Consider the following 17,141-nt stretch of genomic DNA (forward strand, 5'->3'; position numbering starts at 1 on the left):
AGTGAGGTTCTGACTCAACAATTCTGAATCAGCAGATTTGCTGTGCTGTATCTCTTTCATCTTCTACAACACAGCTATGCAGCTAGATATCTTGGACTAATTGCTGACATGGTATGACCATGACCTTATTTGGCCTTTGAGCAAACAAAACCTTTCTGACTGCTATACAGTTGGAAGAGGTTTATGTGGAAAAAGAGATGCTATTTTCTATTCAAGGCAGATGATTTGACTCAGACAACTATGTGACAACTGGCTTCACTCGTGTTCTCTTGGCATCTTAAAAGAACATTTGAACCATTTTTGGGATGCCATTGTGTTCCTATCTCCAAATGCCACAGTTGAGGATTCTGATTCAGTGCATTTGGGGTTGGGCCCAGAAGTCTGTAACTTTGAAGTCTCTCCCCTGAATTATGGTGATCACTTACTTAGGTTCAGGAATCACTGGCAGAGAAAGGTTAAGAGCTCAGTTTGGCAGTCCCTGACTCCTCATTGTCCTCTACAGTCACTAGTGGTGTGACTTTGGCAAAGTTATTTAATGTCTTTGAGCTTTTTCATTATCATTATCTGAATATTATGTGGACAAGTACAGTACCTACTTTAAAAGATTGTCATGGGGATTAAATGAGATAATCCATCCATCGTCAATGTTTATCACAGTGTTTGACAGTAAACATTTAGTAAAATATAGCTATTGTTGTTACTGTTATTATCATTAATTACCAAGTTCTTTACAAGAGACCTTTCTTTGTATTGTTTATGTATGGAATATACAAAACTGAATCTACCATCTCTACAAAATGCATTCACGTCTTCCATGTGTGTATGTGTGTGTGGTCTTTCTCATAATGGGAATTTTAATTAGCTTGGGGGTTTAATTAATGTTCTAGGTGAGACTACTTTGGCCCCAGTTACTCTTCATGAACAATGTACCAATTAGTTACTCTATACTTAAAAAAATTATTGAAGAACTATTACTCTGTGTGTGTGTGTGTGTGTGTACTATTACAAAGAAATCCATACCTTGAAAATGTAGGAACCAATGTCCTAAGGCAGCATTTCTCAAATAAGTAGATGGTTCAAGTATCATAACTTAGGGTCTAGAATTTGAGACTAAATACTATCACCATATTAAATAAATATTTTAGTGGGTTTATATTTTACTTTTGATCTATAGATCTCAAATTCTTTGACCAAATAGTTACCTATATTCTTCTCAATTAGCTACCTATTTCAAGTTCTGGTCTATCCTCATAAAATTAATTCTCTGTCTGATCTAACACCAAACAGAGAGTTGAACAGATACTCTGAGCTAAGGTTTGGTGGTGCCACCTACAAAATAAACCTAGCTTTGATGTTCATGTGCATCTTCAAGCACACAAACATTTACATCCATGGAGGAGTGAAGTGGAACCCTTGGAGCAGGAGGGAAGGACTGGAAGGTATGGAGAGTCACTATATCAGAAAGTTTTAGAGCCATTCTGTTCTACCTTAGTTACTTGTTATAAATTTACTCCCAAGACTAACAGTGAATAATAAAAAGCCAAATTTTGGAGTAGTAGAAGCAAAACCAAGATTTATTTTAAGTGAAATGGAAACTCTCCAGGACAAGAAAACCAGCAGATTCACCTGAAAAATCTTTTTTTTTTTTTTTTTTTTGCATTAAGAAAGTAATAGTATAGCTAATAATGGGGTGTCAAAAGAGGAATTTATAATTTTTGGATCCACATGTCATGCCTTTCATCTGTAGAGATTAAAAGTGCATCATACAGCAAATTTTAGTTAACTCTTATAATAACTTCAAATGCTATCAGTTCTAGTTAATTTAGATAAATTCAATGTATATTTTGCCACATTTTTATTTCATTTGCATTCAAGTGCCTATTGAATTCTCAGATTGCCTGCAGAGTAGGTGATGAGAGTCATGGTCTACAACTCTTTCCTGTTCTTTCACATGAGTGAACCCTTCACATTTAGAGTTCATTTATCATTGTCAAGGAAAGCTGTCATCATCCAGCCAGAATCAATGAGAAATGCAGTTCTGGAGGCAAGAAGCATATTTAGAGCTGAAATTTTAATTAAAAATAAGGCTGATTAGTTAATAGTTAAAGGCTTCAGTTTGGGGTCAGCTCGCCCTCCTTGCTCTTTCAAGTACAGTATTAGATATTCTTAGTTATCCAGAACTCATGAAATTCTTAATAGAGCTGGTTTATATATTTAATTTCTACTCTTTGACTTATAAGAACTTAAATCTTGTTTAAAAACCTGTATGGATTTCAAAAGCTTAGAGAGGATTAAAAGGCTATAAGAATTTAAATAACTTCATCCAGTGAGTGTGTTTACCTAAATGTGTCATCAAACTTCTCAGTTTTCTGGTTAGAAAACCGGTTTGGGACAAACTGACTCACACTGTCAACTGATAGAATGCAAACACATTCAGAATTCTCCTGGCAAGAGTAATGCAACAAGAACAGGGTTCTGTAAGCTTTTAGAGGTGAAATGTTTCATCTCCCTAATAAATCTTCCTCTCACTAGAAGCTTTTAAAGTAAACAAACATGTCTTCACAATCATTAGGTGTGGGTAAGGTGGCAGATGTATGCTATTACATCTAGTACTCTTCAGTACTTGTCAAGGAAATCATTTTTAAAGATAATCTGGGGAATATTCATAGTTAGCCCTTAGATCTATAGATCTCAAATTCTTTGCCAAATAGTTACCTATATTCTTCACTGTTAGCTCCTGTGCAAAGGAAGAAGATAGCAAGAATATTTATGCCCATTTTGCAGTTAGAAACATCAACACAGAACTTGTGTTATTTTTTTTCTCAATGTTGCCCAACAAACTTGAAGCCATACCAAAATTTGTCCAGAGACAATGATAGTCTGTATGTAAGATTAGCTGAGTAGTTCTTTACAAGGACAAAGAGATCAAGATTGGAAAGTCATCTTGGCAGAGTTCAGGGCATAGTTAAGATAAGTAGACACTCCTTTCTTTTTTCCATTTGGTTATATATCTCATTGCCATTTGTTCATATGTTGGTGTAATTAGCCAATTTTAGGCCAGGCAGTAGGGATTAGCTAACATATTACACATCCACACCTCCCTTTCTGGGATTTAGGATGAAATGAGATTTTTCCATTTGTTTCAGCCAAATGGAAATATATTTCTCCAATCCCATTTTGCTGTAAAATAAGTCTTTATCAGGAAGTTGTACAGTAATGGGTAATGTGGAATCTTTTTCTGAAGAGTCTTTAGTGTTTTGTTTAAAATTGTTTTTTCATTGTTGTTGTAGTCATTGTTATTATTAAGTCCTTTCCAAATTTGACTCTAAACACACCTAACATGATGCCATGTATATATTGTTCTCAGATAAATTATACCAATGGCTGGTTAAGATTTTTCTGCATGGGCTCGGTGCCTGTGGCTCAAGCGGCTAAGGCACCAGCCACATATATCTAAGGTGGCGGGTTCGAATCCCCAGCTCGGGGCCCGCCAAACAACAATGACGGCTGCAACCAAAAAATGGCCAGGCGTTGTGGCGGGCGCCCGTGGTCCCAGCTACTTGGGAGGTGGAGGCTGGAGACTCGCTTGAGCCCAAGAGTTGGAGGTTGCTGTGAGCGTGATGCCATGGCACTCTACCCAGGGGGATAGCTTGAGGCTCCGTCTCAAAAAAAAAAAAAAAAAAAATTTTTTTTCTGCATGACAAATGTCTTATGGCCACAAGATAAGGAGAACTCCAAGGTCATGGCACATGGGTTCTGAATGCCCTGACCCTAACATACATCCTCAACAGAGACTTTATTTCACAAAATTGTCTTTTTCCTTTGTCTGTACCTGTTTCCTTTATCTGCCTGCTAAGTCTACCCAGTCTTTAAGCTAATTGCTACATTTTGGGAATCCTTCACATTTCCCCCATGCAGAACTAATCCATCTTTCAGTTGGATCCTCAAGCACTCTTGCACATATCTGTTACAGCTCACAACTAATTACTTCATGCTACTTTCTACCTGTTTCTAATGGAAAGTTGAAATTTAGAGGGATTGGAAGTCATTAAGGGTCAACTCACTGAACAATGTTTATAGAAAAAAAAAGAGATATAATCTAAAGCTCCTCAGAGGGCCTGGCTAAATGATTTGCATCTATAAAATGGAATAATATGCAACCACATAAAAAAAGAATAGAAAAAGGCATGTCATGAATTGTTGATATGTATTACATTAACTTTTTAGAAAAATATGTAAGACACTGTTCACTGTGTTAACCTTCAGGGCGTGGGAAGTGAGAGGAAGGCTATATGCAGAACCCTGAAGTCTATATTCCCTGAGACCTTCTTTTCCACATGTGGTTCTCTTCTTTCCATATTCTTCCCTTACTTAAATATATTCTCATGTTTGTTATGGCATGAAATGACTTGAATATCATTTATAGAACTATAAATACAACATTTAAAGTAGTAGAAATGTGAGTTAGAAATTGCTTATTTTTAAGAAAAGAAGCCAGATGTTGTGGCTCATGCCTACAGTCTCAGCTACCCGGGAGGGAGGATCACTATCAGAGGTTTGGTCCAGATTGCTAGGTCTTTTCTAGCTTAAATTATGGCCAGGCATTGGGGCTAGCCTGGGCGGCATAACAAGACTCTGTCTCAAAAAAAGAAAAAAACACAGAAAACATTTTTAGCCTCATAAATCTTATTAACATACCCTCATAACTTCCCAACATGTTTCTTTTGAAACATCGTCTGAAGCTGTACATTACCTGTCTGTCAGGCATCTCAAATATTTTAGGCTATTGTTGAGAAATTAATGGAAATAACTGGGAAAATACTACGGCAAGTGTATGAGCCTGATAGATAGAAAGGAAATGTAAGGAAATGAGACTTGATGGGTAGAAATTGATATGGAATTCTCACACTCTTCAGACCAGTAAGGGAGAAGTTTGGCAAAGCTCCTTAGATTACACAATTTTAAACAAATCAGACTTGTCAGGGCCATGTAAGCCAGTACTGAGTGTTGTGAACTATTGCCAAATATGTCATGTGGTAAGAAAGGTGAGCCAGGATTCTGGATTTGGACTCACAGGATTGGTGTAGGATCTAGGGAAGGAGAAGGTGTCTGACCTTTCAGAGAAGGAGCAAACAGAAGTGGTATTTTGGAAAACCAGTGATGGTAGGCCATGAAAACCTGAATTTGATGGGGAAGAGGAAACATACTGAAATTTATATTGACGAGGTCAAAATACTCTTTTAAGAAAGTGTTATAATCTTCAAGTGTGCTTTTGATGATATGTGAGATTTTTTTCCCCAGAAGTAACACATTTCAAAAGTCAAATCCCAAGTCAGTGGGAAAGTCTGATTCATATTCTTAACATTCAAACTCCACTTTTTATAACATCATATCATGTTTAAAATGAGGTCAGATTCAAAAATAGTCCCAGGTAAAGCTGTAAAATAAGAAATGGGTACTTTCCTTCAGTGTGAGTAATGGTAAAAATACCTTTTACAGAAAGCAATTTAGATACAAGTTTCAACATGCTTAAATAGGTTACTAACTTTTGACCCAGCAAGTCTACATCTAAGAATTTTAAGGCAACAATCAGGAAAGTGTAATAACTAATTGGCATATGAAGCTATTTGGCATAGTGTTCTTTATAATATTGAAAAACTGCCCTCAATAGGGAATTTCTTAAATAAATTGTGATGCATTTGTATGACACAGTAATAGTCATCTACTTAAAAATTATGGTTTAGAATATTGGTAGGAATGTAAATTAGTACAATCTCTATGGAAGACAGTATGGAGATTTCTCAAAGAACTTTCAGTAGCTCTACCATTTGACCCTGCAATCCCACTACTGGTTATCTACTTACAAGAAAAAAAAGTCATTATATCAAAAAGATGCCTACAGTTGTATGTTTATTGCAGCACAGTTCACAATCACAAAGATATGGATTCAACCTAAGTGCTCATCAACCAATGAATAAAGAAAATGTATAGAGACACCATGGATTATTACTCAATCATAAAAAAGAATGGAATAATTTCTTTTACAGCTACTTGGACAGAACTAGAGACCATTATCCTAAGTGAATTTACTCAGGAATGGAAAAATCAAATACTGCATTATAGGTAGGAGGCTAAACTATGGGTATACATGGACATACAGAGTTACATAAAAGACGTTGAAATTTAGAAGGTGGGAGGGTGGCAGGGGAATGAGGTAAGAAAAATTATCTATTGGGCACAGTGTATACTGTTTGGATGACAGATAAACTGAAAGCTAAGATACCAGATCTGTGCAATTCATCCATGTAACCAAAACCGACTTATACCCATAATCTATTGAAATAAAAAAAAAATTATGGTGTAAAGCAAAAGTTGATGATTTAGGGAAATGTTCACAATATTTTTGTTGGTAAAAAAAATAGGATATAAAAATTGTGCATAGTGTACATTTAGAGAATTGTTTTCAGTTATTTTGTAATGTTTCTGATATGTATACCTTTAAAATCCCCTTTTAGAATCATTCTTTTCTCCCATGCCATGGTGAAGGACCCACCCTCTCTAACATCTGTCATCTTCAGAACCGTCCCAAAGTTCTCAAGTTCATTCTGCTTTTCCCATCAAAATTGACTTGTCTTATATCCCATTCTCTCATGATCATGCTAACCACAGGGCACTAATCCAGAAGCAAATATATGATGAGAGATTAAGGGAAAATAGTACACTAAAATGTGCAACTTTTACTACATTTCATTAACTCATTCACAAAATATTTATTACACTTCTTCCATGTTCTTGGTTTTCTGGTGGGAGCTGTATAACAAAACAAATCGCAAGTAAGCCCACTTACCTAAGAGTGGGAATATTTGATTGTTCGCAATAATTTTAGTCAAAAAGATTGAATAGTGTGGGGATCTTGTAACAGTGGCAGACCAGAGAAACCTTAGGATATTTGGCGCACTTTGAAACCATCACTTTGGTTGAGTCTTGATTTTACGTACATGGTAGGCAGTGTTCTTCATAGCACTGCACTAACATTTCTGTTTGTCTAGGTAGAATGATTTCTGAAAAGGAGGAAATAGTTCTTGAGTGTTTAAGAAAAAAGTTAATTGAGCACTATCATGCCCAACTCACTGTTAGATCATTAGACGTTCAGTAACACTATCACACCAAAGGAAATAGGATGTAAACATGCTTTGAGAATTAGCCTTCATTTGAGCTTCTTCTGTATCTTTTGTTATCATTGACCTACAGCTTCATAGTGCACTTACTTGTTTTTGTGTCTGTCTCCCCTGTCCTGAACTATATGCCCCTTGAAAGGTTTTATTCATTGTCACATCTTTAGCACCTTTATATGGTCTAATTAAATACTTTCGTGGCAATTCAAAAAATGCCCAGTAATGTCACACAGAGTACGTAAATTAGCTTGAAAAAGGGCAAATTTGAAGAAAGATGCTTATAATGGTTAATTTTATTTGTCAACTTGACTGGGCCTCAGGATGCCCATATAGCTAGTTAAACATTATTTCTGGGTGTATCTGTGAGGGTGTTTCCAGAGGAAGTTAGCATTTGAATCAATAGACTGAATAAAGCAGATGGCCCTCCCCAGTGTGGGTGGGCATCATGTAATCTGTTGAAGGCCAGAATGGAACAAAATGTGGAGGAAGGTTGAATTAACTGCACCTGACTGATTGAGCTGGGACATCAGTCTTCTCCTGCCTTTGACACTCTTTATTTGCAAGCTCTTAAATTGGAACTGGAATCCTTTGAACTGCACCACTGGCTTCCTTGGGTGTTTAGTTTGTAAACAGTAGATCGTAGGACTGCTCAGTCTCCATGATCATGTGAGCTAATGCCTTGCAGTAAATGTTTGTGTGTGTGTGTGTAAAAAGTTCTGTTTCTCTGGAGAATCCTGATTAATACAATGCTAATGCTTTCTGAGTGCTTTCTCTGTGCCAGATACAATACTTAGCAATTTCTGTGCATTGTATAATTTAATGATCACAAGAACCTAAGAGATCCGTATCTTTTTTTTTTTTAAAGATGGTGAAATTGAGATTTAAAGAGATTAAGTGCTTTGCTCAAGGTCAAATAGCTAGTGGGATCTAATGAGAGGGCAGGACTGTGCTGCAAACCTTTGTTCCAGCTCAAGTCTATATTTTTAACTCTGATACCCAAAGCCCTTCCATAAGGCCTTTCTGTGTAGTGATATTGATTTGCACATGTGCCAGTCATCAGCCTCATGGCTGGCTAAAGGTGTTTGGCCTCCTCTTCTCATATGAGGAATTAATATACTTGCCAGGAAAGTTTACCTGTGAGTTGCAAATTGAGGATACAGTTTAATCCTAATATTCCACCTTAATTTCCATTTATGAGGCAAAAATTTCCATTTTGATATGGTTTAATGACTCTTCTTCCTCTTTATAGTCCAGATGGAACAAAAGTTTGAGGTGGTCTTTCCACATTCCCTCTTTGGCTTCCTGTTTTATAGGGCCATTAAGCTAGTAGCTATGAACTAGTCAGTAGATATAGAGTATTTACTGTATGTCCTATATTCTCACTAGGTCTGTGTTGGCTGTTAGATAATTACAGCCCTTAATTTCCTTTTTGCCCAACGTTCCATAGTGTTGCAAAAGTGTTGGTTGTACCACAGAGTGAACACCTGAGTTCTCCCTGAATTGTCTAGAAATTATTTTATGAGTGTTTTTGTTATCAACTGTATTAGAATTATATCTTAAATTTCTTCTAGACCTCCCATAATATCAGGCATCGGCTTGAGTACCTACTAATGATTCTTGGGAGAGGAGCATCAACTATTATCAGGAGAGCTAGCTTCTGCTCGGACTCTTCAGCTATTGAGCAGCAAGATTTTAGGATTTCTTAGCCAGGACTTGGTGGATCTCATTTTTCTCAATTCAAAAATCAAAGGGTTGGTCCAGATTGCTAGGTCTTTTCTAGCTTAAATTTTGGGATTCAGAGATTTCTGTAATTTTTTTTATAGTTATCTGATAGATTTGATTCATTGTGGTGCTTTTGAAACGAATAGAAAGGATGTGAGTGGAACTGGATTTACAAAGATAATATTATTAAGCTCAGTTCTGAATATTGACTTGTGAGGAGTGGTAAGGCATACAGAAACCTAGATGTCCTTTAAGAATGGAAATACAGATTGGGATTCGAAGTTGGTGGCACTGTCACTCTCACTGACCTCTTGACAATGTGGCTGAGAATCCTAGGCTTGAAGTAAAAGGTACTTATTCAAAACAATCACATAATCACTGATTTTTAGATCTGAAGGAGATGTACAAATAATATAGCTAGCCTTTGTTTCATATACAAGAAAACTAAACATTTTAGAAGTGGAATTTGCCCCAAAGTTGTGCACTAGGTACAAATCTAATCCGCAGACCAGAGTCACCCTGTCACCCTGTTTCTAAGCTCCGGTTCATCCCTCACTGGGCTTCTTATCTTTTCTTTTAGACTGCTTTTTAACATTGGTAGTATTGTTTTGTGAATAATAAATTCACTAATCATATACATCCAAATACACACCCAAAATTATTTGTAAAATTTAACTCTACTTTCTGGAAAAGAAAAACAATCAGATAACATCATCACCCTATCTGAATTTTGACCTCTGTAATTAAATAGTGTTCTATGGAAACCACTAACTTGTGCAGTTATAATGTATGGTTTTGTGACATCTGTTCAGCATTAAGTTATGGTGTACAGTCCTAAATGGTTTTTTGGTATCCATAGGAGGTAATCAATCTCTTTGTATCCCTGTGCAGATCTGTGTTAGGACTGGGATGTATAAGCACAAGGCTGATCACGTTGTAATTCTATATAGAATTACAATACCAAAATACGTGTTTGCGGTGGGTCTCCATTTTGTTCTGGCAAACAACTGGATACCCATGACAAAGGTTAAATGGAGATCTGGCATCCATTTCTCTACTTGTAAGACATAGTCTCTAGAATATGTAATACAAACAACTCCTTGCCAGAAAACTGAAAGGAAATGATTGCATTTGAGTACAATGTATTCTATAACAATAGTTTAGTGTGCATGAAATTTAAAACTGCTGGCTTTCCACATATTATTTTTTAAAAATAGACTATTTATTTTTAAAGCCTTATACCCACTGTGTATTGCTTTGTCAGTTACTCTTACAAGTTGAGATATAAGACCCCCCCAAAAATGAAAATATTAATGACAAGATAGTAAATTTTCTAGTAAAATACTCTAATGTGGTTATTGATTTCTCTTGACTATTCTGTTTTTATGAACCTTACATGTTCCTACATTACCTTTCTATAGTGGTTCCTTTTTTCTACCCATCATGATCTCATAATGCCTTAGAAGAATCAGTATCAAGGCTTAAAGTCTGCAGTGGTATCCCTGTTTTATACAATGAACAAATTAGTCAATAGTATTCAAAGCTTCTAGAAAGAAGATTTGATATTTTTGAGAGAAATCTTTGAAAATAGTCTGATATACTTTGTTAACAGTAGGATCAAATATGGTTCAAGCAGTGTTTTAGTCACATCATCTGATGCCAGTCTGGGAAATAAGCCTGTCATAGTGGAGAAGAATACGTGATGGAAATCTTTGTTTTGAAAGTTATTTCAGCCAAAGGAGAGATGGAAGTGTTTTGTTCTTTTCTAAAATACCTAAAAGGAAGAACTTGTTCAGGGTGTGGTCAAGGCAACATCTCTTAAAGCTAGACCCCTGGTGACGTTCCTCTCCAGAAGTTCCCACCTGTGCCCTGTACCACTTTGGCGCCAGGACAGGACAGCAACAAGGCATTAATTGCACTTGTGACTCCTTTCTCACTGTGTGGCTTTCGAAAAGCTACCATTTGAACTCCAATTATAAAATTGGAGTATCAGTGCTAACCTACTTGGCTAAGATATTATGAAAAGTAATTTAAGGCTTTAAAAAAATTCATGGTTGAAGCCACATTTTTATACGAAGAGTTGTCATAACAATATCTGATTCCTGCTTCAGTGGTTATTTCAAGGCCAAGAAAATGCAGTAATATATAGATGGTTAGTATACATGGTTTGTTTTAGAATTCTAAAAAAGAATGCCTGGTTTTAAAAAAAGCTTTTTGTTGTTGTTTCACAGCCCTTTTCTCCACTGAAACTGAAAAAGAAAAAAATAAGCAAGTTTTTTGAAATTACAGACAAAATTGGCATTTCACTTATGGGAAAATTTTGTAAAATTACACTGACTAAAAGTGATTTTTGTTTTGGCTTTCCTGTGAGACCATCTAGAAAGGCCAAAAATTATTGGCATTGCTTTTGTGTAAAACCTTTCACATAGACTCCACTTGTAATTTAGCCAAGTACATAATTCAGGTCATCGGTGACACACATATCCACACTGTGGAGCTGGTCAGTGAACAGAAAGTTGTCTTGAAATGTGGAATATAGTATTGCCATATGGACAGACCAAACCACACAGGTTATAACTAAGGAAACTTTGCATTAAAATGCTTGGGAACAGGCTTTCCTGATCCCTGCCCCCACCGGCCCTCAGTGGGAAAGCCAATTGCTTACTGATTACAACAGCGACATCATTTGGCAAACATTTTGGCCTGAACTCAATGTGTGACATCAGTCTCCTTTAGGGTTTTCCACATAAAATGAATTCTCCAAAGAAAACACAAAAATTGAGGCTTAATTTGAAATCCATTATTGCATCCTCTAAGGTCTCATTAACTACCTCAATCATGTATTTCTTAATTTTTGTTTTATTTCCAAGTAGATACTAACCAACACTTAAAATATGAGTGCTAAACCTTCACAGTGATTTTTCAGAGTTTCAGTCAGATAGTCCTTTGTAGCTATCCTCACTCAGCCCCCAAGTTATGGGGGTTATGGTATCTTTGTTTCACTGTACTGTACCGAGGTCACTAATTTGAAAGTGGTTTCCATCACTTTGTTTGAGAGAGGAAGTACACGTTGTTCTTTGGCCCTTTAGGATAAGTTAGACTTGGTCTGTGAGCAGTGGCTGTGTGCTTGTATTTAGGGAAAGTATTTTCCCTAAACTTTGAAGGACCAGTGATAGTGTGTGTTTTGCCATGCCACTTAAAAAGTGAGACACATTTATGGTATTTCACACTCTTGTGTGAGCACCTCTTCTGAGTGTACTTACCTAAAGTCATTAGAGTTTCCTTCACTTCTCATTGTGTTAGGTGCTGTTCATTTAATAGCTCTTTGATGCAGTTGGCCTTACAACAGGTAGAAGTCAGTTTTGCCTCATGAGACTGATAGTCCCCCAGCAGAAGGCAAGGAAGCAGGAGAGTGAATGCTAAGGCACCAACAATACCAAGTTGTGTGGTTGTACAAGCAAAGCAAGGGGAAAATTCTCTGTGCAGCATGTGAGTTGAGAACAGATTCAACATTCTCACACAAAATGAAAATCCATGTGGCAGGCGAACAGAAATAAATGAATATTCTCATATCTTCTGGGGTGGCTAAGGAGGAGTGAGGGACGCTGTAGTCACTTTTTTCTATTTCTTGGTAATGGCATGTTCAGTTTAATTGTTGTTCAAGACAAAAAAAAAAACAAAACACTTGTATTCTGTAAAGCTAAAAAAGTATGATCTCTTAAATTCTGCTTCTTACATTCATTCAATACGTGTAAGAATATTATTCTTAATATATTTCTGTGGTGTACCCTTTCTATTTATCCCACTTATTCTTCAGCCTCTAACCTTTATTCCCACTGATCTTTTGTTCCCATTTCTCAGTGTTGTTCCTTTTTACTCTTGGTTTAAATACTCTTCCCCATCTGCCACACAGTGTTACTTCTGAATAGCCCTCCCCGGCCTTCCTCCAGAAGGTAGTAGAGATACACAGTGAATATTAGAACTATCTCACATTCGAATCATCTCCCGACAGCCCTTCACATTCCCATCCCAAATCTGTGTCATCTGGCCTTCTCCATTCGTGTGGTAGAGAGCCCTGAGCAAGGGCAGAATATACCTCTTTGTTCTGTGGCAGATAGGCAACGCTCTGAACACGGTCAGTAAATGTTCATAATAATGAAAGGTGAAAGTCAGTGTCTGTGTTCACTAAGTTAATGCCAAATAAGTATGGAGGCCAAATGAGGCCACAGTGTCAAACCACAGGGGTTCAGAAATATTTAATGCAACATTGTGTCACTGAATAACAAATCTTATATCATAATGACTATGACTCAAGTCTTTCCTTGGTGTTAGACTTTTGTGTTCCTTTAATCTCCAAGATTCTTCAGAGTTCGTGAGAGGCAAGTTAAAGAGACCTCTTCCCAACGCCTACCTCATCCCACCCCTGTTGCCATGTAATAAAAAATAAACCTGGGGAAAAATAGATTGGATATAAGGGCCATGTATTCTCTGGTACTCTGAACGAGTGTCTGCCATGAAGTGCACTGAAAAGAAATGAAAGTTTGCCATTAGCCTAGACATTGGAGTAACTGCGGTTAAGTTACCTAGTTAAAATACAAACTGGCTCCTTCTTAGTGTTTAGGATCTAAAAAATGAAATGAAATGAAAAAATAAGAATTGGAAGTAGCTGAATAAAGCAATTGACATTACCAATATTTTGGAAAGGGGAACTCACAGGTAATTTTCTTTCTTTTTTTTCTTATATCCCCACTGGTAATTTTCTTTTCTACATTTTTCTGTGATTATTAGAATCTAGCATCATTAGCTCTGTAACTCATAAAAGTACACATGGAAGTAACACAAATGAGATAAATACCTGATAAAATTGGACATTTCGAAGATTGATTATTTTCTATCTTTTCAGTATCAAAAGAGGGAGTTAACTGTTCTTTCAATTTAACATGGATGGTCATACTTCCTAAGGTGATTCAAAATAGAGGGTCAAAGTGAAATAAAATAACCCACCTTGCATATGGTTATAAAATGTTTACCAACCAAAGTCGTCTTTTTTGCAGCCAATTTTTTTTAAATACTAGTTCACATTTTAAGCTTCCATATTATTTCTTATTTATTCTTCAGAGCATTGCAATTTGGCTTCTGCCCTTACTGCTTCATTGAAATGGCTCATTAAGTTCCACAGAATCTTCCTCATTGCCAAATACTGGGACATTTCTCATTCCATTCTGCATTATTTGGTGCTATTTGACTGTTGACTCTTTTTAAAACATCTTTCCTTATTTCATTTCACTGCCTTAATTCTCTTCTGATTCTTCTAACCTTCTACCATTCTTTCTCAGCTTCCTTTTTGACTCCTTTTCCATGGAAAACCGCCAAGCATTAATATATTCAAAGGCTCCCTTCTCTTTCCTCAATACACCAACACCCACAGCTTCAGCCATTACCCACCACAAATCCATGTCACCAACTCATCTTTCCAGACCTGCATTTCTGATTGTGGGTTGTCTTTATACATATCATTGTTCTCACTGGATATTGGAATACACCAAGGTACTTCATACTCAATATGTCTAAAACAGGACTCATCTCCTATCCACCTACTGGGAATAAACTGTCCTCCCCAGTCAAAATCCTACAACAAAAAGCTCTGCCCAATTCCCATATTTCATATTTTGCCGAATAGCCAGGAGTGCTCTTCAGTAACACGGTTTTGCTCTCCAGTCTCACCAGTCACTAATTCACATTGATTACATCATAAATGGTTCCTGCTTACACCTCCTCCTCTCACCCCATGGCCAGTGGGACATATCCCTTCATCTTTCTCCTCTGGGTATTTGCCTCCTATATGAGTTTCCTGCCTCCAGGCTAAAGCTCTTCCAGTCTTTTCTCCATATTGCCATAGAGGTTCTTTAAGAAAGCATGGCTGATCACATCTCATTCCCCCTTTCACAATTTTTCATTTGCTCCTCTTACCAGTGATACAAAGTCCAACAGCGCATGGCTGGCCTTTCATTTTCTTCTCTTGCAGACACACCCTGGGCTGTAGCTCATGGAAAGCTTGAGTTCCCTCAGTGCCCTTGTTCTTTTCTCACCTCTATACTCTTGTGCTTATTTCTCCCTGTGCCTTGAATGTAGTTTCCACCCTTGTTTGCCCTGATGCCTCCTCTGTGCAGCTTTCATAGGGCACTCCCTGTGGACTTAGATGCCCAACATTTGTGTCTCAGTAGTCCTTATCATATCCCCAGTTATTCTTGTGTTGTATTGATAATATCTTTAAACATATCCATTTCCTCACTTCAAAGACTTTGAGATCTTTGAGAACAGAGGCTGTGTCCTATTCATTCTTGAATCCTGATACCAGGTACAATGCCCAGCCCCTAGTGAGAGGTTAGTAATGCGTTGCAGAATGAGTCATTGTTTAATCCAAAGCCACCTTACCTTTCACATTCCTGTTCTAGTAAACTTATGAATTCATCACTCTGTTCCATGTATTCTTTATGTTTTCTCTTTTCTTCCTCTAACTCCAGTATGGTTTGCCGATGGGATTTTTCTGCCATTAAAAGCTGTTCCAGAATTCGTCTGTGAGATTCTTTATGTTTTTCCACAACTTTATCCAACTGCAAAAAAAGAAAAAATTATAGCCTGTTAACTACAAATTGTTCATAAAATTGCCACCTTTCACTCTTTTAGAAATGTCCCTGTTTTGATAATTATAACAATTGAGCAATGGGTTTTTGATCTCCTTGCTTAGCATTTATCATTACTCTTGTTAATTGATACTTTTGGGTAGTCACCAGATTTTTCCAGAGAGAATGATCTGTGCCCCTATGAGGATCAGAATAATTTCTATGTATCCCCGTTCTGATACTCTTCCTTCTTGCTCCAGAGAAACCATATGAAAGGGGTGCCAAAAAGTACAGGAATCCTCGTGCAGTGTTTGGTTCTGTAGCTGCCATAGCTGATCCCTCTGTCTCCGCCCACCTGTAGTGCTCTCTACTGCCATACGCCAATATCCCTTGGTGTGTTTTACATGGTATTATGTATGCATCAGGGTTTTTTCATTGACAGTCAAAATCAGTGGTGGGGTGGGGGGTCAGGGACATGTGAGAACAAACTGTCCCTGTCCCTGCCCCCCACTGGTGTGCATAGACAGGCTGGGCATGCTGGGTGATCCTGTAATCCCAGCAATTTGGAAGGTTGGTGTGCGAGGATTGCTGGAGCCCAGGAGTTTGAGACTAACCTGATAACATAGTGAGACCCCATCTCTAAAAAAGTAAGAAAAAACTAGCTGAACATAGTGGCATAAGTCTATAGTCCCGGCTACTCAATAGGCAAATGTAGGAGGATTCCTTCAGCCCAGGAGTTTGGGGCTACAGTGAGCTATGATCAGTCCACTGCACCAGCCTATAGGACAGAGCAAGACTCTGCCTCTAAAAAAAAAAAAAAAAAAAGAAGAAAAAAAAATTCAATTTAATTTTAAGATTGAGACTAGAAATATTAATAAATGAATAATTATAACAGGTGTTTAGCAAAGCATGTCTTTGAGAGGTCAAAGACTGAAAAGAAAAGATTATTCCGAAATGTGAAACGAAAGGAAACGGAGTCCAGGTTCTGGGTGGGCAATGTCAGCCTTTATTCCACCCAGGTGCAGGTGAGCTGAGCTTGAGAAGGAAGTCAGCACCTGGGTTAAGGTGGATGGAGACTTATGGAGTCAGAAGGGTTGGAGGGGGAAATTCCCTCTTTCCTGGGTGGGACATTCTCTTTGGGCGGGTCCCCCCATTTGACTCTATCAATGTCTTTTCCTAGATAGCTTCTTGTAATTGTCAAGACACATGTTAAACTTTATTCAACCCCAAAGAGAGAAAATAGAAGGCTTATTGAATTCACTCTTGCTCCCTGTTGTGAGTTTTCCTCCTTACATATTAGTGGCTGTTTGTTTGTAGGGACTAGGAAGGAAGAGTGTCCCTCATTTGTTCAATGATCACCCAAGCAGATTCCCTTCCTCCAGCTTCGCCTCCTTCCAGTCTGTCCTCATCACTGACAGCGTGATCCTTCATCATTACTCCGCTCTTTCTGTTCAGAGTCAAGGGCCCTTCACCAGCTTACCTACTGCCACTCCAGCCCTGTCTCTACTTTGAACCTTCCCACCTTTCTCACCCAATTTTAAGCCACACTGAACTTCAGGCACTTCTTAGAACCCACCGTGGGGCTTTCAGACTGCTTTTTTTAGGTGCTAAGTCCTAAAAA

The 17,141-nt window shown here is 37.6% G+C and overlaps 2 protein-coding genes across 2 annotated transcripts in view; one reads left to right on the forward strand and one right to left on the reverse strand.

Moving 5' to 3' along the window:
• Window positions 1-17,141, forward strand: part of CMSS1 (cms1 ribosomal small subunit homolog (yeast)) — a 348,622-nt gene that overhangs the window by 87,976 nt on the left and 243,505 nt on the right. The window lies entirely within an intron of this gene.
• The window catches only part of FILIP1L (filamin A interacting protein 1 like), an 83,308-nt gene that overhangs the window by 59,249 nt on the left and 6,918 nt on the right, over window positions 1-17,141 (reverse strand). The window contains exon 3 of the mRNA XM_023509734.1: window positions 15,333-15,511. Within this exon, the coding sequence (XP_023365502.1) occupies window positions 15,333-15,511 (179 nt within the window). The remainder of the gene's footprint in view (window positions 1-15,332; window positions 15,512-17,141) is intronic.

Source organism: Otolemur garnettii, unplaced genomic scaffold, assembly GCF_000181295.1.
Source record: "Otolemur garnettii isolate 467f Iridium unplaced genomic scaffold, OtoGar3 scaffold00009, whole genome shotgun sequence".
In the NCBI taxonomy this organism is placed as follows: Eukaryota; Metazoa; Chordata; class Mammalia; order Primates; family Galagidae; genus Otolemur; species Otolemur garnettii.